Source organism: Ylistrum balloti, unplaced genomic scaffold, assembly GCF_031769215.1.
Source record: "Ylistrum balloti isolate Yb309-2 unplaced genomic scaffold, AGI_CSIRO_Ybal_v1 Utg369856, whole genome shotgun sequence".
Taxonomy (NCBI): domain Eukaryota; kingdom Metazoa; phylum Mollusca; class Bivalvia; order Pectinida; family Pectinidae; genus Ylistrum; species Ylistrum balloti.
Window position 1 is genome coordinate 1,358,681 of NW_026782006.1, and position 27,403 is coordinate 1,386,083.

The window sequence follows — 27,403 nt, forward strand, 5'->3', positions numbered from 1 at the left end:
TGGAGTATAGTATCTGGGGGGTTGTTAGTTATGTCTGGAGTATAGTATCTGGGGGGTTGTTAGTTATGTCTGGAGTATAGTATCTGGTGACGGGGTTGTTAGTTATGTCTGGAGTATAGTATCTGGGGGGTTGTTAGTTATGTCTGGAGTATAGTATCTGGGGGGTTGTTAGTTATGTCTGGAGTATAGTATCTGGGGGGTTGTTAGTTATGTCTGGAGTATAGTATCTGGGGGGTTGTTAGTTATGTCTGGAGTATAGTATCTGGTGACGGGGTTGTTAGTTATGTCTGGAGTATAGTATCTGGGGATGGGGTTGTTGGTTATGTCTGGAGTATAGTATCTGGAGGTGGGGTTGTTAGTTATGTCTGGAGTATAGTATCTGGGGGGTTGTTAGTTATGTCTGGAGTATGTTAGTTATGTCTGGAGTATAGTATCTGGGGGGTTGTTAGTTATGTCTGGAGTATAGTATCTGGTGACGGGGTTGTTAGTTATGTCTGGAGTATAGTATCTGGGGACGGGGTTGTTAGTTATGTCTGGAGTATAGTATCTGGGGGGTTGTTAGTTATGTCTGGAGTATAGTATCTGGTGACGGGGTTGTTAGTTATGTCTGGAGTATAGTATCTGGGGACGGGGTTGTTAGTTATGTCTGGAGTTTAGTATCTGGGGGGGTTGTTAGTTATGTCTGGAGTATAGTATCTGGTGGGGTTGTTAGTTATGTCTGGAGTATAGTATCTGGGGGGTTGTTAGTTATGTCTGGAGTATAGTATCTGGGGGGTTGTTAGTTATGTCTGGAGTATAGTATCTGGTGACGGGGTTGTTAGTTATGTCTGGAGTATAGTATCTGGGGGGTTGTTAGTTATGTCTGGAGTATAGTATCTGGGGGGTTGTTAGTTATGTCTGGAGTATAGTATCTGGGGGTTGTTAGTTATGTCTGGAGTATAGTATCTGGGGGGTTGTTAGTTATGTCTGGAGTATAGTATCTGGTGTCGGGGTTGTTAGTTATGTCTGGAGTATAGTATCTGGGGGGTTGTTAGTTATGTCTGGAGTATAGTATCTGGGGGGTTGTTAGTTATGTCTGGAGTATAGTATCTGGAGGTGGGGTTGTTAGTTATGTCTGGAGTATATGGGGGGTTGTTAGGAATGTAAGAAATATAATAATCTGGGGGGTGGTTAGTTATGTCTGGAGTATAGTATCTTTGTTAGTTATGTCTGGAGTACACAAAAAGTATAGTATCTGGTGACGGGGTTGTTAGTTATGTCTGGAGTATAGTATCTGGGACGGGATGGTTAGTTATGTCTGGAGTATAGTTCTGGAGTTCATATAGATTCCCATTGGTCTCGTATATTGCGCAGTGATCACTGATGAGAAAAGCTAAATGATTGACAGGTAGCCATCTTGGATATTGACAATAGTTTTTTTTATTGATGTTTCTTGAGAGGTACTTAGAGATAGGTTTCTCATAACAAAGTATGCTCAAAATCTGTATATGTAAGAGCAGGTAGCTATTATTACAAGAAATAGAACAGTTGCCTTGTTTGCATTTCATATGAGCATGAGAAAAAAAACTTACTTCAAAAGAAAAGCTCATGTACAATATAAAGCTTGTGTGCAAAAAAGTTCACATAACAGAAGGATCAACTCCATATAAACATACATAGCTTCATTCAGCTTGTATAACACAAGATATAAGATGATGATCTGCATGCAGGTCTTTTAGGATGATTGGACTAGTCACTACCCAATAATGTCTGAGGTCATTTTTAATTCCGTGACCTCTGGCTTACTAGTCAGACACTAAACACCTAGCTAAGAGAGGTTCTGCGACCTCTGGTTTACAAGTCAGACACTTAACACCTAGCTAAGAGAAGTTCTGTGACCTCTGGTTTACTAGTCAGACACTAAACACCTAGCTAAGGGAAGTTCTGTGACCTCTGGTTTACTAGTCAGACACTACACACCGAGCTAAGGGAAGTTCTGTGACCTCTGGTTTACTAGTCAGACACTAAACACCTAGCAAAGGGAAGTTCTGTGACCTCTGGTTTACTAGTCAGACACTAAACACCTAGCTAAGGGAAGTTCTGTGACCTCTGGTTTACTAGTCAGACACTACACACCTAGCTAAGGGAAGTTCTGTGACCTCTGGTTTACTAGTCAGACACTAAACACCTAGCTAAGGGAAGTTCTGTGACCTCTGGTTTACTAGTCAGACACTAAACACCTAGCTAAGGGACGTTCTGTGACCTCTGGTTTACTAGTCAGACACTACACACCTAGCTAAAAGAAGTTCTGTGACCTCTGGTTTACTAGTCAGACACTAAACACCTAGCTAAGAGAGGTTCTGTGTCCTCTGGTTTACTATTCAGACACTACACACCTAGCTAAGGGAAGTTCTGTGACCTCTGGTTTACTAGTCAGACACTAAACACCTAGCTAAGAGAGGTTCTGTGTCCTCTGGTTTACTAGTCGGACACTACACACCTAGCTAAGGGAAGTTCTGTGACCTCTGGTTTACTAGTCAGACACTACACACCTAGCTAAGGGAAGTTCTGTGACCTCTGGTTTACTAGTCAGACACTAAACACCTAGCTAAGGGAAGTTCTGTGACCTCTGGTTTACTAGTCAGACACTAAACACCTAGCTAAGGGAAGTACTGTGACCTCTGGTTTACTAGTCAGACACTAAACACCTAGCTAAGGGAAGTTCTGTGACCTCTGGTTTACTAGTCAGACACTACACACCTAGCTAAGGGAAGTTCTGTGACCTCTGGTTTACTAGTCAGACACTACACACCTAGCTAAGAGAAGTTCTGTGACCTCTGGTTTACTAGTCAGACACTAAACACCTAGATAAGAGAAGTTCTGTCCTCTGGTTTACTAGTCAGACACTAAACACCTAGCTAAGGGAAGTTCTGTGACCTCTGGCTTACTAGTCAGACATTAAACACCTAGCTAAGGGAAGTTCTGTGACCTCTGGTTTACTAGTCAGACACTACACACCTAGCTAAGGGAAGTTCTGTGACCTCTGGTTTACTAGTCAGACACTAAACACCTAGCTAAGGGAAGTTCTGTGACCTCTGGTTTACTAGTCAGACACTAAACACCTAGCTAAGGGAAGTTCTGTGACCTCTGGTTTACTAGTCAGACACTAAACACCTAGATAAGAGAAGTTCTGTGACCTCTGGTTTACTAGTCAGACACTTTACTAGTCAGACACTAAACACCTAGCTAAGGGAAGTTCTGTGACCTCTGGTTTACTAGTCAGACACTAAACACCTAGCTAAGGGAAGTTCTGTGACCTCTGGTTTACTAGTCAGACACTACACACCTAGCTAAGGGAAGTTCTGTGACCTCTGGTTTACTAGTCAGACACTAAACACCTAGCTAAGGGAAGTTCTGTGACCTCTGGTTTACTAGTCAGACACTACACACCTAGCTAAGGGAAGTTCTGTGACCTCTGGTTTACTAGTCAGACACTAAACACCTAGCTAAGGGAAGTTCTGTGACCTCTGGTTTACTAGTCAGACACTACACACCTAGCTAAGAGAAGTTCTGTGACCTCTGGTTTACTAGTCAGACACTAAACACCTAGATAAGAGAAGTTCTGTGACCTCTGGTTTACTAGTCAGACACTAAACACCTAGCTAAGGGAAGTTCTGTGACCTCTGGCTTACTAGTCAGACACTAAACACCTAGCTAAGGGAAGTTCTGTGACCTCTGGTTTACTAGTCAGACACTACACACCTAGCTAAGAGAGGTTCTGTGTCCTCTGGTTTACTAGTCAGACACTAAACACCTAGCTAAGGGAAGTTCTGTGACCTCTGGTTTACTAGTCAGACACTACACACCTAGCTAAGAGAGGTTCTGTGTCCTCTGGTTTACTAGTCAGACACTAAACACCTAGCTAAGAGAGGTTCTGTGACCTCTGGTTTACTAGTCAGACACTAAACACCTAGCTAAGAGAAGTTCTGTGACCTCTGGTTTACTAGTCAGACACTAAACACCTAGCTAAGGGAAGTTCTGTGACCTCTGGTTTACTAGTCAGACACTAAACACCTAGCTAAGGAAAGTTCTGCGACCTCTGGTTTACTAGTCAGACACTACACACCTAGCTAAGGGAAGTTCTGTGACCTCTGGTTTACTAGTCAGACACTAAACACCTTGCTAAGGGAAGATCTGTGACCTCTGGTTTACTAGTCAGACACTTAATACCTAGCTAAGAGAAGTTCTTGCTAACCGCATGTGATTTTGCAGATAGTACACGACCAGTCACAAATTAATACACTACATCCGAAATGAATGTCTCTGTTTTCACGTACATTATATACAAGTATATATAAATTGCAATTCTGGATTCACAGCAATGCTGACTATATATCTACCAAAAGGTTTCATAAAATCATTTTTTTTTTTTTTTTTTTATTATCGTCAATAACCATGTATGAGAATATTACTGCATCCGTCTTTGAACCCTGGCCGGGTCTTTCTATGCATTTCCCCACTCCTATTATGTTACATTATAAAAGTCTACTCTGCGTCTGCTTTCAAAGTTCTAAGAGACCACCTTATATGTTGCTCAAATGGAAAAGTTAGTATTTTTGTAAGCCAGTATGTGTAATTCTAAATTAGTTATATCTTTTCTCTCATTATATTGCATAAAGCAGGACGTACTTCCTAAAACATTGATGGGTAATCTAATGTTTGTTCCAATATTATCAACATATATATATATAAACACATCATGTTGGTTAAAGTGATAAATATCATTTGCAAAAGTTCGCCTCCGGAACCAATCGTCCGGATCGTCAATTACTCTTCACAACATTCGGGTTATCTCGGACTGTTCCACAGATACCCGCCAACAGTACGAACGGACGAACTATTCTGACGAGAAGGCAAGGTAATGTCTCGTGGGAAAAAACACGGAAAAAAAGCGTTTTTGTTTCTTCTTGTTGATCACAATATGTGTTAACGATATTTATTTTGTTTGGTTTTTCTACTTAATCAGTAAAAACGGAAATTATAGCTATTATCATTCAAAACGCGTGTTAATATTGGACAGACACGTGGTGTTTATCTGTGTGCGCTGCCAATCAGCTGTTGAAGTTATGAGTTAAAAAGATATGTTAAGTTCAATGTGATCATGATTTACATTTTGTTCATTTTTTTTATATCTCGATTAAGCGAGAAAAGATATGTATATGTGAAACAATTCTACGGTAAGATTACCAAGTCGGTCGCTAGACGGTCGCTAATTTCAACTGTTCGATGTTACAGCTGAGAGCACATTATACAAGTATATATCAGATCTCCTTCGTTCCGACCTACATGACACAATGAAGGATCATATCTTTTAATAAAAATATTGTTGTTCTGCAGAATTAAAAGCATACGCTATTTCATTTTCCTACGAATAATCCCACCCGCTTGACTATGTCATTTTCGTCCCCTTTGGTTTTTGTACAGAGGGTCTTGTCCCCTTTGGTTTTTGTATGGAGGGTTTTTTAAGTACGTTATGGATTTAAAAATAGTAACTGCAAATAGACATGATATATGACTTGAACCTATATATGGATGTTTGTAAGAACAAATACTCATACTCTGTTTTGTTCATTCTAATTGACAGGAAAAATAAAGAAATAAAATGACTTATTCTGGAAATGAAAAATAATTCAAACTATGTCTATGGGTTTTTACATGACATGATGTACGTAATCTTATCCTGACAATAGAGCTGCATTTACCTTGACTAATGTGATGAAAAAGGCTGATACATTATACTTAGTAATAAGAATGATTATTTGAGTTTTAGTAGAACAGTTTACAAATTCTGATCAGTTGTCCAGTAATAAACCCATTCTGCTTTGTTTGGCCCCACTGCTTAATCAGTTATTGCATGATAAATACAGGGCCATCTAACGTGCTGAAGCTTATGAAAAAACAACTAATATATATATATAGACTTGTATGTCTATATATTTGGACATCGTAACACAAAAGATTAACAAAGAAAATTTTTGTTCTGGATTGAACTATACAGGATGAATGTAATTGAACATTTATGTAAGGATTAATTTTTTTAGGCACACTGAAATCACACTGGCGAATCTTGTAAGAAAAGTGGTGGGAGGAGGTATGAAGTATATACTAGTAACAGGAGGGGTAATTAGTGGTATTGGCAAAGGTGTCATCGCCAGCAGTCTAGGGGTCATTCTCAAATCCTGTGGCATCAGAGTCACCTCCATCAAAATTGACCCGTACATCAACATTGATGCAGGCACATTCTCTCCGTATGAACATGGTAAGTCCTAGATTTAAGTCTTGTCAGTACCCATTAAATTGTATTTTGATTAATCAGTATAAATGATAATAAATTATAACCTGTATTTAACATCATTTCTTCAGTACACATATATACCTGGCAAATATATAAACTATTTTAATTCATGCATCTTTGTTAACCTCTTATACCTATTAGACATGTTGTTTCCTTCTCATTTTTTGTGTGACAAGGGTGGAAAGTGTGGTGGATGGGGTGAGTGGTTGTGGGCATGTCTGAATAGCTTAATCGATTAGAGTGTTTGTCAAGATAACCTCAGGTGAAAATCTGAGATGTGTGATGCAATGCTCCCTACCTTTGGCAGCTTGTTTCTCAGAAAGTGAGAAATGAACTGGTTGATGCTGTTATGGTTTGTCCTTGGGCATGACACTTCAGCTTTATCTAATGTTCTGGAAAACAATTTTTGAAATGAAATACAGTCAGAAGAAATAAATCTATTTGAATTCTGTGAAGTATTTTCAGGTAGGTGATTGTGGTTGCTATAACAAAATATAAGTTAGGTGTGAAAAAGGAGACTTTAGTCAAAATCTACTTTGACCTTTATTGATGGCTGTTTTATATATATATTGATGTATTAGGAATTAATCAATGAAATGTGGAAACATTTAGCTAATTCTTGTATTGTTTTTTATTAATGACAATAAGTTGATATGAACAAAATTAATGTATCTATAAATAGATACATAGTTTACTGTCATTACATCTGATAACCATTGTGTATCTGTACAAAGGAATCGAGGAAAATGACTGTGTTACAGGTGAGGTGTTTGTGTTGGATGATGGTGGAGAAGTAGATTTAGATCTTGGTAATTATGAACGCTTCATGGATATCAAGCTGCACCGTGACAATAACATCACCACTGGTAAAATATACCAACATGTCATCAACAGGGAAAGAAGGGGAGATTATCTTGGAAAAACAGTGCAAGGTGAGAACTAATGCAATTATTAGCTCAATAAGGGGTTGTAATGGTGAGTCACTCTATTGTCTGTGTGTCATACAGCTTTGAGTAAATAATTGAGTTATGGAAACATGTTTTCAGATTTTACCGTTGAAGCCAAAATGGTGACAAGACGTGAAAGGTCATGAGTTATAAAGCTAAATTATTAATAATATTACAAATCATCAAAATTCTGTCATGACCAGGTACAGTGGTGAACAACACATTAAGTCCAAATCAATGAAGCCGAGTTTTGGCAAGCTCTTAACCGCATGCAAAGGTCCTAACAAGAACTTTTTTAAAATAAAGTCTGACTCATAAGATTTCATAGATAAGCATGTTGTTGAACATAATGTTTGTACATGTGCACAGAAGCATAAAAGGCTTGGATGATTTATAAGCTTATGATCACCAGGTATAAAGGTATCAACCATATGAATCGTTGTATTTTATATGCTTTACAAGTTTTCACCTATAATTTCAAAATTTTATGCAACAAATTCTGACATGAATCTGTAACAAAATCTTAATATATGTTGTTGACAATAAGTTTTGTGAAATGAGGTGTGAAAAAATGATATCAATATTGACTAGAGAATTTCTTTGCTTCAGTTTACGAGCAGCTTGTTGTACTATAAACTCCTCTGATAAAATCATTGTGTCATTACCATGGTGCTTAAATAGAAAATTGAGTAATTAAATTCCTGACATTGACTTTTTAATTTCCGGACTTACAATCATCATGTCTTCAGTCAGTTAAAACAGAGTGGGCTTACTGTATTTATCCTGTCGTAAACCCAGGGAACCAACAGATTACCCAACATCAGGCTTGGCTTCTAATAGAACATCAATTAACATGTTTATTATTTTACTGTAAATAATTATAGGCTTGAGCTTAATACTAGACTTGTTCTTATTGCTGGATAAATACAACAATTCTGAGTCTCACCATTTGTGCAATATCTGTGATTTTTGAAGAAGTTTAACCTGTGAAGTGACTTAACACTGCAGCTAGGGGATAAGAACACTGCAGTGAAGAAAAATAAGTATAATTGATTATTGATTGGTTTAAATATAAGTCGGTTATGCCTCAAAGTCAAGCTGACCTGTATATAATGGTCAGATAAAAGTGGTCTTTATGGACAGGTGGCCTTAGGATTAGTGCTACATCAAAACAATTAGTCTCAGTAAGCAGCTGGCCTTTATAGAGAGATTCAGTTACTATAGATTATACCTCAGCTTCCAAAGTAATTAGATTTTGAGGAAGATGAATGGCCTTGATGTAAAGGTCCATTTATCATTAATTTTATTCAGGAACTAACACAAGTGGCCATTATTGAAAGGTTGAATTACTTTAAATTTTTTACATCAGGAGCAAAGTCAATTGTCTTTATAGACAGGTTATCATTCTAAAACCATAATCTGTATCCAGATTTGAAACCAATTTAAACTGGTAGGAGTATTACTGTTAACCCATGTAACAGGATTAATAAACCTATATAGGTGATAGCTTGTAGCAGTTATAGGGAGGCCCTTCATTACATATCTCTAACTTATCATCTTTAGGCTTCGAATACAGTACTATAAATTGTTCTACTCAAAGTAGCATATACATTGTTATTAGTGAACATTGATCGCTGCAACACAAAATTGTGTAGATGTTACAGAACCTTTTGTAATGTCTGTTTTTAGTTGTGCCCCACATTACGGATGCTATACAGGAATGGGTGGAGAGAGTGGCAAAGATACCAGTAGACGGAGACAACATGCAGCCAGAAGTCTGTATAGTAGAGGTCAGTGCTTTAATATATTTAAGTGCTTGATAATTGACTTCCTGAATTCAAAAGCAGGGTATTATGGGTAATGTCTTAGACCTGTGGATATATGAATACTGTTGTATTCAGTAATTGTTTAATCTTGTAAGCAATAGCTGTTTCTTATAAAACTGTACCAAACCAGAAGGTTTAAGCATTTACTCTTCTGTTGACAGCTTGGGGGCACTATCGGTGATATAGAAGGCATGCCTTTCATTGAAGGCTTTCGCCAGTTCTTTCAGTTCCGTGTGAAAAGGGAAGACTACTGCCTGGTCCATGTCAGTCTTGTTCCACAGGTAAGGTTTATAAAAAATTACTGGTTCAAATGATAGGTAAAGTGAAAAAAATCAGACGTCAATTCTCAATACAGTTTTCTCGACAGATTCATATTTACCTGTAAAAAGTTCAGTATAATACATCACAAGTCTATCTGATGATTGATAGTCGTAATGTCCATCATCATAGAACCATTGTACTATTAAAATTATCAATTAGAACTGCTTCAGTAAAAAAAATGTTAAAAGTCCCTGGTAAGAGTGGATGATTTGAATTGTTATTCCATAAATACCCGGTATTTCTCAAACTTGTTATCTATTTAATAATCGGGTGTCACATCTACCAGGTATATCTACTAGCAAAATGTCTGGCAACTTGTACAGACTAATCTACTGGTATAAAGTCCAAACAATAAGATTAGAGTTAAGAACAAATATAACAGTCAAACACTGAAAATACAAGGGAGATAATGATTTTGTTACATCTACAGCCACAAGCTACAGGTGAGCAGAAATCCAAGCCGACACAGTCCAGTGTGAGAGAACTGCGTGGTCTAGGCCTCAGTCCTGATCTGGTAAGATTTCTTCTTAAAAGTATTAATGGTTGAAGTAAACATATTATAGCACAGTAGTAGTACATGATCTAGTTAAACCCTTGAAATATGATATGGTAAACCCATTTATGATAGCAAAGTGGAAGTACATGGTTGATCTAGATGGTAATAAACATTTTCAGTTTCTCATTATAAAATGAAACTTTATTGTTACATTTAAATGTAAACTACATTTGACAGTGAAATAAATAAACAAGTTGGAGCATCAATGCCTGGATTCCTTGGTTTAGTTGTATTTTACAAATTTCGGTTTGTTAGGCTAGCTATCAACAGAACAAAAGTACACAAATGAATTATACCTAAGGTTAAAAGTAGAGCTCAGTCAATAGTGACAAAATTCATTTGTTTAAAATGTATTTCTAATGATGTATACTTTTTTATAGGTGGATAAAATTGAACTTGATTTTAATGTGAAATAATTCTTGAAATTGTATGAATGTTCAGTTAGAATGAGGGTGTTTCATGAGGAAAGAAATAATGTTTTTTTAATGGAAATAAAAGTTTATCTTTGTACTTAATTGAAGATAAATTAGAATAAAAAATCCTTGAACATTAATATGTATTAAACATCAATTCAAGTTAGAATTATAAAGTTATTTGTGTCTACATTGATTTTATTTGTGTAATTCAGACCATATGATTGTTTATAGTCACATGATCAATTAATTACAGAAAGGATTTATTTATAGATAATAGTGTTGATGTGTTGTTAATTTATAGTAATAGTGTTGATGTGATGTTAATTTATAGATAATAGTGTTGATATAATGTTAATTTATAGATAATAGTGTTGATGTGATGTTAATTTATAGATAATAGTGTTGATGTGATGTTAATTTATAGATAATAGTGTTGATGTGATGTTAATTTATAGATAATAGTGTTGATATGATGTTAATTTATAGATAATAGTGTTGATGTGATGTTGATTTATAGATAATAGTGTTGATGTGATGTTAATTTATAGATAATAGTGTTGATGTGATGTTAATTTATAGGTAATAGTGTTGATATGATGTTAATTTATAGATAATAGTGTTGATGTGATGTTAATTTATAGATAATAGTGTTGATATGATGTTAATTTATAGATAATAGTGTTGATGTGATGTTAATTTATAGGTAATAGTGTTGATGTGATGTTAATTTATAGATAATAGTGTTGATATGATGTTAATTTATAGATAATAGTGTTGATGTGATGTTGATTTATAGATAATAGTGTTGATGTGTTGTTAATTTATAGATAATAGTGTTGATGTGTTGTTAATTTATAGATAATAGTGTTGATATGATGTTAATTTATAGATAATAGTGTTGATGTGATGTTAATTTATAGATACCTAATAGTGTTGATGTGTTGTTAATTTATAGATACCTAATAGTGTTGATGTGTTGTTAATTTATAGATAATAGTGTTGATGTGATGTTAATTTATAGGTAATAGTGTTGATATGATGTTAATTTATAGATAATAGTGTTGATGTGTTGTTAATTTATAGGTAATAGTGTTGATGTGACATTAATTTATAGATAATAGTGTTGATATGTTGTTAATTTATAGGTAATAGTGTTGATGTGTTGTTAATTTATAGGTAATAGTGTTGATATAATGTTAATTTATAGATAATAGTGTTGATGTGACGTTAATTTATAGATAATAGTGTTGATATGATGTTAATTTATAGATAATAGTGTTGATATGATGTTAATTTATAGGTAATAGTGTTGATGTGATGTTAATTTATATGGTAGTGTTGATGTGATGTTAATTTATAATTTGATATGATGTTAATTGATATGATGTTAATTTATAGATAATAGTGTTGATGTGATGTTAATTTATAGGTAATAGTGTTGATATAATGTTAATTTATAGGTAATAGTGTTGATGTGATGTTAATTTATAGGTAATAGTGTTGATATGATGTTAATTTATAGATAATGATGTGTTAATTTATAGGTAATAGTGTTGATGTTAATTTATAGATAATAGTGTTGATGATGTTAATTTATGTAATAGTGTTGATGTGATGTTAATTTATAGGTAATAGTGTTGATATGATGTTAATTTATAGATAATAGTGTTGATATGATGTTAATTTATAGATAATAGTGTTGATATAATGTTAATTTATAGATAATAGTGTTGATGTGACGTTAATTTATAGGTAATAGTGTTGATGTGTTGTTAATTTATAGGTAATAGTGTTGATATAATGTTAATTTATAGGTAATAGTGTTGATGTGATGTTAATTTATAGATAATAGTGTTGATATGATGTTAATTTATAGATAATAGTGTTGATATGATGTTAATTTATAGATAATAGTGTTGATGTGATGTTAATTTATAGATAATAGTGTTGATGTGTTGTTAATTTATAGATAATAGTGTTGATGTGTTGTTAATTTATAGATAATAGTGTTGATGTGATGTTAATTTATAGGTAATAGTGTTGATGTGATGTTGATTTATAGATAATAGTGTTGATGTGACGTTAATTTATAGATAATAGTGTTGATGTGACGTTAATTTATAGGTAATAGTGTTGATGTATTGTTAATTTATAGATAATAGTGTTGATGTGTTGTTAATTTATAGGTAATAGTGTTGATGTGATGTTGATTTATTGATAATAGTGTTGATGTGACGTTAATTTATAGATAATAGTGTTGATGTGATGTTAATTTATAGATAATAGTGTTGATGTGATGTTAATTTATAGATAATAGTGTTGATGTGTTGTTAATTTATAGGTAATAGTGTTGATATGATGTTGATTTATAGATAATAGTGTTGATGTGTTGTTAATTTATAGGTAATAGTGTTGATGTGATGTTAATTTATTGATAATAGTGTTGATGTGTTGTTAATTTATAGGTAATAGTGTTGATATGATGTTGATTTATAGATAATAGTGTTGATGTGTTGTTAATTTATAGGTAATAGTGTTGATGTGATGTTAATTTATTGATAATAGTGTTGATGTGATGTTAATTTATAGATAATAGTGTTGATGTGTTGTTAATTTATAGGTAATAGTGTTGATCTGATGTTGATTTATAGATAATAGTGTTGATGTATTGTTAATTTATAGATAATAGTGTTGATGTGATGTTAATTTATTGATAATAGTGTTGATGTGATGTTAATTTATAGATAATAGTGTTGATGTGTTGTTAATTTATAGGTAATAGTGTTGATATGATGTTAATTTATAGATAATAGTGTTGATGTGACGTTAATTTATAGATACCTAATAGTGTTGATGTGTTGTTAATTTATAGATAATAGTGTTGATGTGACGTTAATTTATAGATACCTAATAGTGTTGATGTGTTGTTAATTTATAGATAATAGTGTTGATGTGTTGTTAATTTATAGGTAATAGTGTTGATATGATGTTAATTTATAGGTAATAGTGTTGATATAATGTTGATTTATAGATAATAGTTGTTAATTTTGATGTGATGTATATTATTGATAATAGTGTTGATGTGTTGTTAATTTATAGGTAATAGTGTTGATATGATGTTGATTTATAGATAATAGTGTTGATGTGTTGTTAATTTATAGGTAATAGTGTTGATGTGATGTTAATTTATTGATAATAGTGTTGATGTGATGTTAATTTATAGATAATAGTGTTGATGTGTTGTTAATTTATAGGTAATAGTGTTGATGTGATGTTAATTTATAGGTAATAGTGTTGATGTGATGTTGATTTATAGATAATAGTGTTGATGTGACGTTAATTTATAGATAATAGTGTTGATGTGATGTTAATTTATAGGTAATAGTGTTGATATGACGTTAATTTATAGATAATAGTGTTGATGTGATGTTAATTTATAGATAATAGTGTTGATGTGATGTTAATTTATAGGTAATGGTGTTGATATAATGTTAATTTATAGATAATATTGTTGATATAATCATGATTTAATAAATTTGTATATTTGTTTTTTACAGATTGTTTGTCGCTCTCAGAATCCAGTGGAGGACTCGGTGAAATCAAAAATCTCCTTGTTTTGTCACGTAGAACCTGAACAGGTAGTGTTGTCATACAGATATTTCATATATATGTTAGTGTGTAGGGGATCTGGAAATTTAGCATTACACTAAGTATTATTTGGGTTTTGGAAACAATTTTCTGTTTGCTGAATGACATTAAGGGAGTATGTATTGAAACATAAGGTAAGGAGGAGATTTTTATCAAAAAGTGTTCAATCATAAATGTTCATGGTAAATTCTGTCCAGTTGTGTTAAATTGTGCGAGTGTTAATGCTGAAGTTGTAGTAAATGGTTTTTGTGTGTGTTGAATGTAAATTCTACCAGATTGTGTTTAATTGAAGATATTAACATATCGGAAAATTTCATGAGGTAATGTTTCATTTGTTAATCTCCAGGTGTTTTCCATCCACGATGTGTCCTCCATTTATCGTGTTCCCATACTCTTACAAGAGCAGGGCGTGTCGTCCTATCTTATTGAACGACTAAAGATGGCACAGCTGTCCAAGCCCCACATTGGTAACATCATGTATAAATGGCGGGATCTGGCTGACAGGTACAACTTTATCTGTGTTCCTTTAGACAGATGAGACCAGTATTATAAACATTAATTATAACAATTTTAGTGTTTTATAACTGAAATAGTATTGGATTGTTTCTTTCCTTAATACAAATGATCTGACTTAAGAAACATTTGAAGGAATATGTGCCTTGAAATTGTATTTTACATGTAATGGGAGAGGTCTGCTCTTTACCTTGAATTCTAACCCAAAATAAAAATCACTAACTTCACTGTTTATAACTGATTTAGTAAAAAAAGAAGTGAATATATTCCCCAGAGCTTTGTACTTCTGGCCTGAGCTTTTTAATCATTTCTCCTAAATACTGTGATTGTACAATGCTGATCAACTAGCACTTATCCAAGTTTACCCATTTGGCATATTGATGAATTTATAAACCTAAAATATATGTACTGAATGAATAACAAAGTTGTATTTAAATTGAAAAAAAATACATATTTTATTTAAGTGTGAAGAGTTCTAAATTTAGATTTACAACTATGGTAATGTACAGTAACGAAGGATCAATGGGGATGATACATCATAAGTATCATTCTGAGATGCCACACTATTTGTACGATGAATAAACTGAATCATTTTTAAGAAATGAAAGTAAGAAGGAAAAAAAATTGAAACACAATACTCATTTTAAAGATATTAAACCCCTGTTTATAGGGCACAAATTATTAAGTTTTTAACAACTACTCTCGGAGCGGTCCTTTAGAGAACATAAAATTGTAGCTTTTAAATCAAACATTTTCATTACTAGTGAATAGATTTATGGTGTCTGACATTCACAAGAGGGAGTTCAACAAGGGTAGGTACTGCTGGAGGCAAAAACATTACATGTACCTTTAGTATTCTTAACATTTTCTGTGATTGATACTGGCTACTTAGATGAAAAGTTTCTCTTTTGTTTACAGATATGACCGCATGCTGAAGGAGGTAACCATTGCCCTTGTTGGCAAGTATACACGACTAGAAGATGCCTACGCCTCGGTGATAAAGGCCCTAAAGCACTCTTCCCTATCTGTCAGTCACAGACTTAACCTCAGAGTGAGTATACACCCCTGTAACACTAGGTCCTCTCTGTCAGTCACAGACTTAACCTCAGGGTGAGTATACACCCCTATAACACTAGGTCCTCTCTGTCAGTCACAGATTTAACCTCAGAGTGAGTATACACCCCTGTAACATTAGGTCCTCTCTGTCAGTCACAGACTTAACCTCAGGGTGAGTATACACCCCTATAACACTAGGTCCTCTCTGTCAGTCACAGACTTAACCTCAGGGTGAGTATACACCCCTGTATCACCAGGTCCTCTCTGTCAGTCACAGACTTAACCTCAGAGTGAGTATACACCCCTGTAACACTAGGTCCCCTTTGTCAGTCACAGACTTAACATATGTACAGCCCTCTGACACTAAGTACCCTCTTTTGTTCACACATTCATAAAGAATCACACTTCTGTTTGATCTGATATTAAGTAATGAATGCTATTATTTACAGTACATAGAGGCAACACACCTGGAAACAGACATGTTGAAGGAGAATCCATCTAAATACCATGAGGCCTGGCATCAACTTGTTAGCTCTAAGTATGTACACAATCAAGCACTTATTACATTCGAAAATAAGTTGCCTCCCAATCATGTTATTTTGCCAAATTCATATTTCAGTTTGTTTTCATTCTTTTAAGTGCATTTCTTGATTAGATTGTGAATGCTTACTCAATTCAGTAAATTCTGATTTTGTTTTCTTTCAAAAACTTTCCACATGATATAAATTTTGGTCCAACTGCAATTTTTCTTCAAGAATAAAAACGTTTAAAAAAGGTGTTGAAAATCTTTTTTTACACTAGAGGTAAAGTTAAGCATATACTTTTCTATTTCATTATTTTAGACTGCTTTTGGTCTAGACATTTCCCCTGTTTTATCGTCATCACTTGGCTTGTGTTAACATGATATGTGAAATCATATATTTTGTGGGGCTCAATTTTGGTGGTTTTAATTGAATTTATTTGAATGTAGCACAATAAATCTACTTGTACCTAGGTACGAATTCTAACACAAATTTGTGGACAAAGATGACCCAGAAAATCAACGAAAATAAATCTTGTGAAAATTAACAGTTCCATGGTAGTTTTGTGGCAATTTTTCTTTCACAATTATTGAAGGAATTCCTTACAATCCTGTTTTTTCTTTGAGTGTCTGAAAGTTTTCCACAGATCTCAATGTTGGATCAATGTCTTTGAGATGTGGTAGATTTCATCATTGTTTTTTTCTGATTTAGTGGTATCCTGATGCCTGGTGGATTTCATTGTTTTTTCTGATTTAGTGGTATCCTGGTGCCTGGTGGATTTCATTGTTTTTTCTGATTTAATCCTGGTTTTTTCTATCCTGATGCCTGGTGGATTGTTTTTTCTGATTTAGTGGTATCCTGATGCCTGGTGGATTGTTTTTTCTGATTTAGTGGTATCCTGGTGCCTGGTGGATTTCATTGTTTTTTCTGATTTAGTGGTATCCTGATGCCTGGTGGATTGTTTTTTCTGATTTAGTGGTATCCTGATGCCTGGTGGATTGTTTTTTCTGATTTAGTGGTATCCTGATGCCTGGTGGATTTCATTGTTTTTTCTGATTTAGTGGTATCCTGATGATTTCATTGTTTTTTCTGATTTAGTGGTATTGATGTTTTTTCTGATTTAGTGGTATCCTGATGCCTGGTGGATTGTTTTTTCTGATTTAGTGGTATCCTGATGCCTGGTGGATTGTTTTTTCTGATTTAGTGGTATCCTGATGCCTGGTGGATTGTTTTTTCTGATTTAGTGGTATCCTGATGCCTGGTGGATTTCATTGTTTTTTCTGATTTAGTGGTATCCTGGTGCCTGGTGGATTTCATTGTTTTTTCTGATTTAATGGTATCCTGATGCCTGGTGGATTGTTTTTTCTGATTTAGTGGTATCCTGATGCCTGGTGGATTTCATTGTTTTTTCTGATTTAGTGGTATCCTGATGCCTGGTGGATTTCATTGTTTTTTCTGATTTAGTGGTATCCTGATGCCTGGTGGATTGTTTTTTCTGATTTAGTGGTATCCTAGTGCCTGGTGGATTTCATTGTTTTTTCTGATTTAGTGGTATCCTGATGCCTGGTGGATTTCATTGTTTTTTCTGATTTAGTGGTATCCTGATGCCTGGTGGATTGTTTTTTCTGATTTAGTGGTATCCTGATGCCTGGTGGATTTCATTGTTTTTTCTGATTTAGTGGTATCCTGATGCCTGGTGGATTTCATTGTTTTTTCTGATTTAGTGGTATCCTGATGCCTGGTGGATTGTTTTTTCTGATTTAGTGGTATCCTGATGCCTGGTGGATTTCATTGTTTTTTCTGATTTAGTGGTATCCTGGTGCCTGGTGGATTTCATTGTTTTTTCTGATTTAGTGGTATCCTGATGCCTGGTGGATTGTTTTTTCTGATTTAGTGGTATCCTGGTGCCTGGTGGATTTCATTGTTTTTTCTGATTTAGTGGTATCCTGATGCCTGGTGGATTTCATTGTTTTTTCTGATTTAGTGGTATCCTGGTGCCTGGTGGATTTGGTGTACGAGGAACAGAAGGAAAGATACTGGCCACAAATTGGGCCAGAACAAAAAATGTCCCTTTCCTAGGTAAGTGAAATTTACAACTTCTACCAATATATATATATTGTGGATATTTTGTATGGAGAAGTCTGCATGCTATCTTATAGAAGTATAATACAAAGCCACTGGTCAACTGGTCTCTACACTCCATCTAGTTGATAGGAACTGTCCTATATAATTTAAGAAATTAATAATGAAAATTTCATATAACTGAAATGTGTTTTTATTGCACAATTCAAGGTTTTAAAATGAAAATAAAATAGATTTTGCAAGCAACACTATCAATTTGATATTAATTCATCCATTTAGAAAACAATGGAAAAGAAGCAGAATATCATTGTTGATAGTAATGTTGTAGCAGTCCTTACATTTTCTTTGTGTCCTAATTCAATATTCCTAATCTTCAAACTGCAGGGTAAGAGATATTGCTCTTCATAAAAGCCCATTCCTTATTCAAAAGAATGTACTGAATAATCTACAACATTCTCAATTTCTGAAAAATTTTACTTGTGCATGGATGTAGCAGAATATAAGTAACAAATGGTTATTGCTCTAGAAAGACTATTTATAACCATGTTTCTGTCAAACATCAAGGTCAGGTTAACTTTTTACAGAAATCATTTTTCATCATATTGAGTTGTAGCTGGTCATTTTCGTGAGTCAAAAGTTTTGTGATTTTCTTTTCAAAGGATCAAGTTATATTTTAACGAATTAAAATATCATGCTGTTGATGTGAAAAGACATACACAAGTGTCTCATTATTTCATGGAATAAATATTCTCAATCACTTTTGTATACTGCAAATTATCCAAGATATCACCCCCGTGAAAATAACTGGTATTTTATTTGCAGCAATAACATACAATGACAGTTTTAGTTGGAATCAATGACTTTTGATAAAAAAATATGCTAGTATTCTATATCAGAAGAAATATTGCCTTCTGATTCCATTTATTCCTTGCTATGTCAGGCTAGGTAGGAACTCTGAGGTTTTCTTACTTCACCTCTTTTTTTTAGGAGTATGTCTGGGCTTACAGTGTGCAGCCATAGAGTTCGCCCGCAATGAACTTGGTTGGAGTGATGCCCACTCTACAGAGGTGGACCCACATACTAAGCACCCTGTGGTAAACAACATTTTCAATATCAATTCATGGTCAAAGTCAATGTTAAAATTGAACTTACAGAATATGGTAGGTGTGTGTAGTTTAGGGAGTGTGGGAGGAAGGGTATTATTTTGTCTTCATTTTCAGTTTCTTTTGTTGAAAGCTCAGTGCCCCAACCATTCTATTGAGGGGCATGTATGGAGTACCTGTTTTAATAAAGTGTCGTATTTATATCAACTACAGATAAAATATTATTTAAAGTTTGACTATAAAAGTGAAAAAACAAACAGACTCAAATTGTTAAATGTTTATTTGTCCCATAGTATTAAGGTTGCTTGAACTTATAAAAATAAGAAGGAAATATGACATAGAATATCAGAAAGTTGGCTTTACAAAAATTACATTTTAAAATTAAATCTGTTTTCAGGTAATTGATATGCCTGAGCACAATACAGGACACATGGGTGCCACAATGAGGCTAGGCAAACGCACAACACTCTTCAAAACGGAAAATTCTGTTATGAGTAAGTTATAGTATATCATAATCAACTTTGACTATTAGCAGTTGTGAGATATACTGTAATTATCTGACAATAAGTCCATGCCTAGTCACCTGCCAAACTAACACTGATATGCATTGTCCCTCTATATTAACTGTTTACAGTACACACTGTGTAAAATGTACATATATTATCAATGTAATAAACAACTTGTTTCAATAGTATTAGACATTTTTGTGCAATAAATAGTACCTTATTTTCCAGGTTATAAGCCCTACTGGTGTTGAATGTTAGAATGTTATTTTTATTTCAATCTTCAAATGATCTTGTACATGATTGCAAATGACAGTTCTAGACGATCTGTTTCAGTCACTAACAAGTGACGAGCATGTGCTGTATTGCTATACTGGTACACTTCCTGTTGTTTTTTGGTTTATTTTTTGTTTTTTCCATCCTGCCAATTTTTTCTTTGTCCACTTCTAAGCTGCACACTCGACTCGCGAGGGGAAAAGATGGGGCTCATAATTAAGAATATATGGTACATTGACTGTTTTATAACAAAAAGACGCAGCTTTTCTGATATCTATATTTCCTTATTTAAGTAAACAGGTGTCAGTTGTAACAGAAATTGATATTAGTCCTCTATGTGACCTCAGTAATTGTAGTAAGTCTTAGCAGGCCATAACAACAAGTCGGTCAAAGAGATGAAAACAAATAAACTAAACTGTAAATGGAATGTAGCACTAACTGGCATATCACAAAAATTTTTATTGCCCAGAATTAACATCTTTGTTCTTGTTCCTCAGAGAAACTGTATGGGAATGCACCTTTTGTGGAGGAAAGACATCGTCATCGATATGAGGTATTTCCGAGTGATTGATCCATCGGTAATCATTTTAGCCCATGGTCATCAGATGGTGGGCTATTCAAATACCCCTACATCTGTGGTCCATCCATTTATCCATAGAAAATAATTTTATCACTATTTCTTGATGGTACAGGATGGGTCTTTCTCAAACATGAAGGAGTCCTTGGGTAAATTGTGCCATTGTAATTTCCAAACTGATCAGAAAAAGGAATTACTGGACAGATAGCCATCTTAGATCTTGACAATGAAAGTTGTTATCACTATTTCTTGTAGAGTACTCGATGGACCTCTTTCATATGTAGGTATACTTTTGTCCCTAGTTGTGTCCTTTTAATTTTGGAACAGATGAGGAAAATAAAATGACTGACAAGCAGCCATCTTTGATTCTCACAATGAAAGTTTGTTATTGTATGTCTATGAAATACTAGAGGGATCATTCTGAAATTAGTGTCTAGTTGGACCATGAAAATTTGTTATCACTTTTTCTTCAGAAATATGTATTTTTCCCAGATTTCATATTTAGGTTTGCATTTGTCTGGAGTTTTTCCCTTTTCTATTTGAACCACTGTGAAAAACAAAGTGGCTGACAAGCTGCTGTCTTGGATTCTCACAATGAAAGTTTGTTTTGAATGTTTCTTGTTGAATACTAGATGGATTCTTCTAAAATTGGACTCAAGTTGTGCTGGTCAGAATTTTCACTGGACAAAAAAACAAAATGCCATACAGGTGGTCATTTTTTATTAATAAAGTTTGTTATCACTATTTCTTGAGAAACATTGGCTGGATGCTTCACAGATTTTGTACCCTTCTGATTTTGAGACTGATCAGAAAAAGCAAAATGGCTGTTATTTCTTTTAAAATTTTTAAGAGGTATTTTAAATGTCATACAATGAAGAGCAAAAATAATGGACAGATTAAAGTTTTAAAGAAAAAAATAAAGACCAATGGTGGACTCCTAGAATCCTCTTGGATCCCTTATTTGTTTTGTTAAATTATTGGAGATTTGATAACTATGCCACACAATCATTCAGACAGAAGTGTGCCACTGTTCCTTTACTTTGAAGGTATGCCATATATCACAGAAAAGTTGTGTGACATCCTGTCTTCATGATATTAACATAGTTTTGAAGCACTTTATTCATGGATTTATCAAATATATATTGATCTCTTCAACAGGTAAATCCAAAATACATCAAAGACTTTGAGGATCGAGGAATGAAATTTGTAGGACGAAGTGAGGATGGACAAAGGATGGAGATTTTAGAACTTGAGAGTAGGTTTTTGTTCTTTTTCCAATCCAGCTCATAATGATGAGGATTTTTAAAGAAATTCTAAAGTGGAATCAGTAATAATAAAGATGGAAATTTATAGAGGAATTGAAGTACTGTTGTAATATATTATGAGAAATGTTAGAAGAAATTGTGATTATATGCATATAATAAGCAATATTGTATTGAATTTTACATTTGATAATACAGGCACTTTCGAAAAATTTTTGATAATGAATTATAGTTATGTATGGAAAATTGATTGATATTCATGTAATATAGAATAAATCTCTTGTCTTTAACTGTAGTATCTTATTTATCTGATTCTACTATCTAACAGAATTTTATTTTTACTTTTTAAAGATCACCAGTACTTTGTGGCTGTGCAATACCATCCTGAGTACATATCCCGACCACTGAAGCCATCGCCCCCATACCTAGGGCTCCTGTTGGCGTCCTGTGGAAAACTCTCCAATTTTGCTGCAAGAGGCTACAGACTGTCACCACATCTATCGTACAGCGAGGGAAACCTTTCAGACGATGAGGAACTTGCTTCTATTGTACAAAACCTTCAAATGAGCTCATTCTCTCAAAGTAGCAAATCATCTTCATCAGAAAACTCACCAAAAGGAAAGGCTGAGGTTGCTGTCTAGACAGAACATCATAAAGTTTACAGGAATATTTCTAACCTGGTGAGGTTGATGTATCATTGCAGAGGGGAGATAACTCAGCAGTAAGAACATTATAATATAGTTTACAGAAATAAGGTCACATTTGTGTACCTTGGTTGAAACGGTTCAGGTGATCTGGAATTATTCCACTATACACGAATGCACATGTACTGGATGTTGGACCTGATTTATGTAAAATTCAAAATGCACATTTTCGGAATTTCCTGATATTTCACTCATCCATAATCACACAATCCTTTCTGAAAATATGTGATTGCTCCAACCCTATTTTACGCTGAAATTCTGAAAACTTACATAGGTACGGCTGGACCCCTTAATCTGCATGTGGCAAACATTCCTCAGTCCAGCCTTCATCCCAATCTGTACCTGGTGTTTTTCGTGCAGGTTCAAGTGGTCTAACCGTTTCAACTGCTTATGCAAGAGCCAGCTAAGTCTTACAGGTGAGATCGATGTACCATTGCACAGTACGACACTTTTTTGTGATATTGATATAATCTCAATTGGAAAAATTGATTTTGACACAAAATTAGAGAGCTGCATAACCTTCCCAAATCACATACGGGTTTCAGAAGTTTGATAAATCAGAAAGTGAGAGAGATAAAAGGAAGAAAGGATCCTGTTGATGTTGAGATTTTTAGTTTCTTTAGTAACTGTTGATTTTAAATTTTGCTGGTGCTCACTTTACTTATAACCAGTATATGAAGATGTATAGAGTCAGAAATAAAACCATACACATATTCAGTGAATGATAAAGAGAAGTTATGAAAACATGGGGTACTCTACATGTGAATATTATCTGTTGGACTGGCCCAGATTGGATATTTTTATGGAAACCATTGTCTGTAAAATATATGAGATTCTGTATTGCATTTACAAGATTCTTTGATTTTCTTCATATTTCAGAATTACACCGACTCATTTTTAAAAACTTGTATTTATCTATCAATTTATCTCTGTTTTGTTTTCCATAAAAAGACTCTGTTTGAGATTGAATTTTTTGAGTGTTAACCTGTGACTGTATTGATGAGATTTAACAAAGCATTTCAAAGTCTGTAGAAAAATATTCATCTACATTTAATTGCCTGTTTTGTTTATTTTTATTGTTAGCTTTTTAATTCCAATCATAAAATATAAAATTTCAAACTTTTGAGTGTTACATGCCAGTATATAGTATCTTCTCCCGACCAAGATTTTATTTTTTCTGACCAAAGCATTTAAATCTTTACACCCTTTGGTGCCAGTTATTAATTTTATAATATTTTGAATGTTTTCTTTTTTTTTTTTTTGTATTTACTACTTTGTTTTGATGCAAAATCAATTTTCTTCATTTTTATGTGTCAAAAATGTGTTTTCGTATGAGAGAGCAAGAGGCTGGATATACACTACCCTCATAAATGAGTTCTAAGCTCTGTATGTGCGTTAGTGACGTCAAAACTCTGACATACTTTGTTAATATTGGAGGTATTCCTTTTGAATGGATTGATGTAACATGTGCTTTATGATCTATAGCTTGCATTCATCTATCTGTAGTTTGAGGATTTGTCTTTTGATTAACCAGCAGATATTTATTATATATACATATCTGATGAATAATGACTTGCTTCATCAGTAGTTAATTATGGTACGTTTCACTTGGCCCACTGGCTTACTGACAGTAAAAATTCTTCATTTTCAGATTGCTTAACAAAATTCAGGAAATTAAAAGCCTGTATATGTGATAACTATATTGATGAGTGTGTTTATGATTTAGTCGGCTATGATGGTACACTGTATAGAGTGAAGAGTAAAATGGTGGAATTGTTGGAGATTCAAGCATATTAACAGTACAAGGTTTCCATCAGGAGTTACATGGTGTTGTGAACTACATTACAACACCAAGCGTTTTCAGATTTGATTATGAAGTTTCTAGATTTTCAATTATTTTCTTTAAATAGATGTTTGCTTATATTATCATGCAATATCCACGATAAAGCTTTGCAGAAATATCTGTTATTTGTAACGAGTTCACTGTATTTGATAATTGTAAATATATGTGTGTGTGTGATATTCTATTTTAAGAACAATTTACCAACCAATAGATTGTTAGGAGGAATGCATTTGTCTCTTTATGTGCCATACAGACTTTGTGACAATGTTTAGAGCTGATTGTATCATAACATTCTTTTCCCATGTCTGCTGCAGTTTTCATCGCTTCAATAGGATATTCATCTGATTGTCAGATTATCAAAATAGTAGTATAGGGGGGTAGTCCATTCTGAAGTAAAATTTTAAAGCACATGTCACAAGGTTTGGTTAGTCGAATGTTAATGTACTTTGATAAAGTGGAGAAAATAAATACCAATCCTCTGTATAATATCATTATTGTGCCAGTGTTACAGACATTCTGATCGGAGAGCCAGGTGACAACTAGATTTGATCAGGTATTGAAGGACATAGTGTATGTCTTAAGCTTGTAGTGGGTTTTTCAGAAAAAAAAATAATTCAAATTTCCAAGATATATACATGTATAGTTTTGGGGATTTTTTATGAAGCCATCTACCTAGCCATTGAAGTTACCTGAATAATGTGATCTCACCTGGCTATCTGTTTCAATAATTGTTTATTCTGAAGTTAAATGTTGAGAAAAAGTCGTTGACCTTGCTAAACCCTTAGCATTACTTTTCACTATGTAAAAGAACATTCTTTTCTTCTGTGATATGGGAGTGCATTGTGTACAGTTTTAGTGTGGAGATAAATGTGGATGGAGGAATAATCTTCAGATGTAAATACTGGGTTATAACAGTGGGTATACATGTGTAGAAATAATCTTCATATGTAAATACTGGGTTATAACAGTGGTTATACATGTGTAGGAATAATCTTCATATGTAAATACTGGGTTATAACAGTGGTTATACATGTGTAAACCAATTAGCCATATTGGCATTATAGACTGGTTACTGTGTGAAAGTTGTTTGAAAGGATAATTGTTCTCTGTATTATGTAATTTATCAATAAATCTCAGATTATTCCGTGTTTAGCTACGAGTTTGTGTTGTTGATATGTAGAGAATATATATATCCTACATGGTCCGCCCCTTTTTACTGCTATAACTTAGATACATAAACCAATATTTATAGTTCAATAAGTCAGATCCAAAGTTTTCCATTAGTACCCTGAAATCAAAAACTTATTCAGAGCAGCAAACAAGGTTGTAAACATTTACTTATCAGAACCATCAGTGTGATCATAACAAGGTATAATGGCAATGGTAACTGGTATCATCTAACAACACTAAACAGAACGACCAGAACTTTTCATGGTGTATTTGGTAAAATAATTGTAGCAAAGCACATACAGAGTCATGATAACATATAATTCAACATTATACTCTGTACTCACATATAATAAACAAACAACAGACACCAAATCTAGCAAGTTAACATACCCCACAATATACTCTGTACACACATATAATAAACAACAGATACTAAACATACCCCACAATATACTCTGTACACACATATAATAAACAAAAGATACTAAACATACCCCACAATATACTCTGTACACACATATAATAAACAACAGATACTAAACATACCCCACAATATACTCTGTACACACATATAATAAACAACAGATACTAAACATACCCCACAATATACTCTGTACACACATATAATAAACAACAGATACTAAACATACCCCACAATATACTCTGTACACACATATAATAAACAACAGATACTAAACATACCCCACAATATACTCTGTACACACATATAATAAACAACAGATACTAAACATACCCCACAATATACTCTGTACACACATATAATAAACAACAGATACTAAACATACCCCACAATATACTCTGTACACACATATAATAAACAACAGATACTAAACATACCCCACAATATACTCTGTACACACATATAATAAACAACAGATACTAAACATACCCCACAATATACTCTGTACACACATATAATAAACAACAGATACTAAACATACCCCACAATATACTCTGTACACACATATAATAAACTTAAAAACAACTTTAATTATCATAAAAAAATTTATTTTGGAAAACGAAAATTTACAACATACATGGTGTTACAAACACAAATTCAAAAAGGCTGTTTCACTTCAAAATATTGCAATATTCCCAAATTACAATTGCTGAGATGAAGTAATGACTTTTTTTGCCCACCACCTGATTCAAATCGGTCCGAAAACAATTTTTGTTATCCCTATTTCTTGAGGAATACTGGATGGATCTTTCACAAACGTCTGATGTAGGTTCCCCTTGGTCCCTAGTTTTGCCTCTTTCATTTCAAGACTGGTCAGAAAAGCAAAAAGGTCGACAGACTGCCATTTTGGATTATTTCAACGAATTTTTTTATCGTTATTTCTCGTGAAGTACTTCATAGAACTCTCTCAAATTTCATATGAAGGTTTCCCTTGGTCCCTTGTTGTTCCTTTTTTATTTTAGCTGTGATAAGTGAGACAAAATGACCAACAGGCAGCCATTTTTGATTTTTCCTAGTAAAGTTTGTTATCGCTATTTCTTCAGAAGTACTGAATGGATCTCTCTCAAATTTCATGTGTAGCTTCCCTTGGTCCCTAGTTGTGCCCATTCGTTTTTCGGTCTGATCTAAAAAAACAAAATGGCTTCCAGGTGACCATCTTGAATTTGGCAGTTAAAAATTACTATTGCTATTTCTGCAAAGTTTAAAGGTTTAAAATTGAAAAACAAAGCATAGAAGAGAAGTGAAAAGATGGGAAAAGATCCAA

At 33.8% G+C, this 27,403-nt stretch overlaps 1 protein-coding gene across 1 annotated transcript; it reads left to right on the forward strand.

Moving 5' to 3' along the window:
* The first annotated feature begins 4,876 nt into the window (after positions 1–4,876).
* On the forward strand, positions 4,877–25,638 carry LOC132545731 (CTP synthase 1-like). The gene is made up of 16 exons (XM_060209420.1): positions 4,877–4,897; positions 6,081–6,298; positions 7,096–7,266; positions 8,971–9,071; positions 9,269–9,388; positions 9,859–9,942; positions 13,958–14,038; positions 14,395–14,552; positions 15,480–15,612; positions 16,067–16,155; positions 18,123–18,217; positions 19,208–19,314; positions 19,721–19,817; positions 20,600–20,655; positions 21,838–21,934; positions 22,293–25,638. The coding sequence occupies exons 2-16, from the start codon at positions 6,133–6,135 to the stop codon at positions 22,580–22,582; spliced, it is 1,845 nt and encodes a 614-aa protein (XP_060065403.1). The 5' UTR covers positions 4,877–4,897; positions 6,081–6,132; the 3' UTR covers positions 22,583–25,638.
* The last annotated feature ends 1,765 nt before the right edge of the window (positions 25,639–27,403 follow it).

Bases quoted from the DNA above. Each gene is read 5' to 3' on its own strand.
- LOC132545731 (XM_060209420.1), top strand. From the start codon at position 6,133: ATGAAGTATATACTAGTAACAGGAGGGGTAATTAGTGGTATTGGCAAA. The intron at 6,299-7,095 runs GTAAGTCCTAGA...ACTGTGTTACAG, and splicing joins ATTCTCTCCGTATGAACATG to GTGAGGTGTTTGTGTTGGAT. The intron at 9,072-9,268 runs GTCAGTGCTTTA...TTCTGTTGACAG, and splicing joins CAGAAGTCTGTATAGTAGAG to CTTGGGGGCACTATCGGTGA.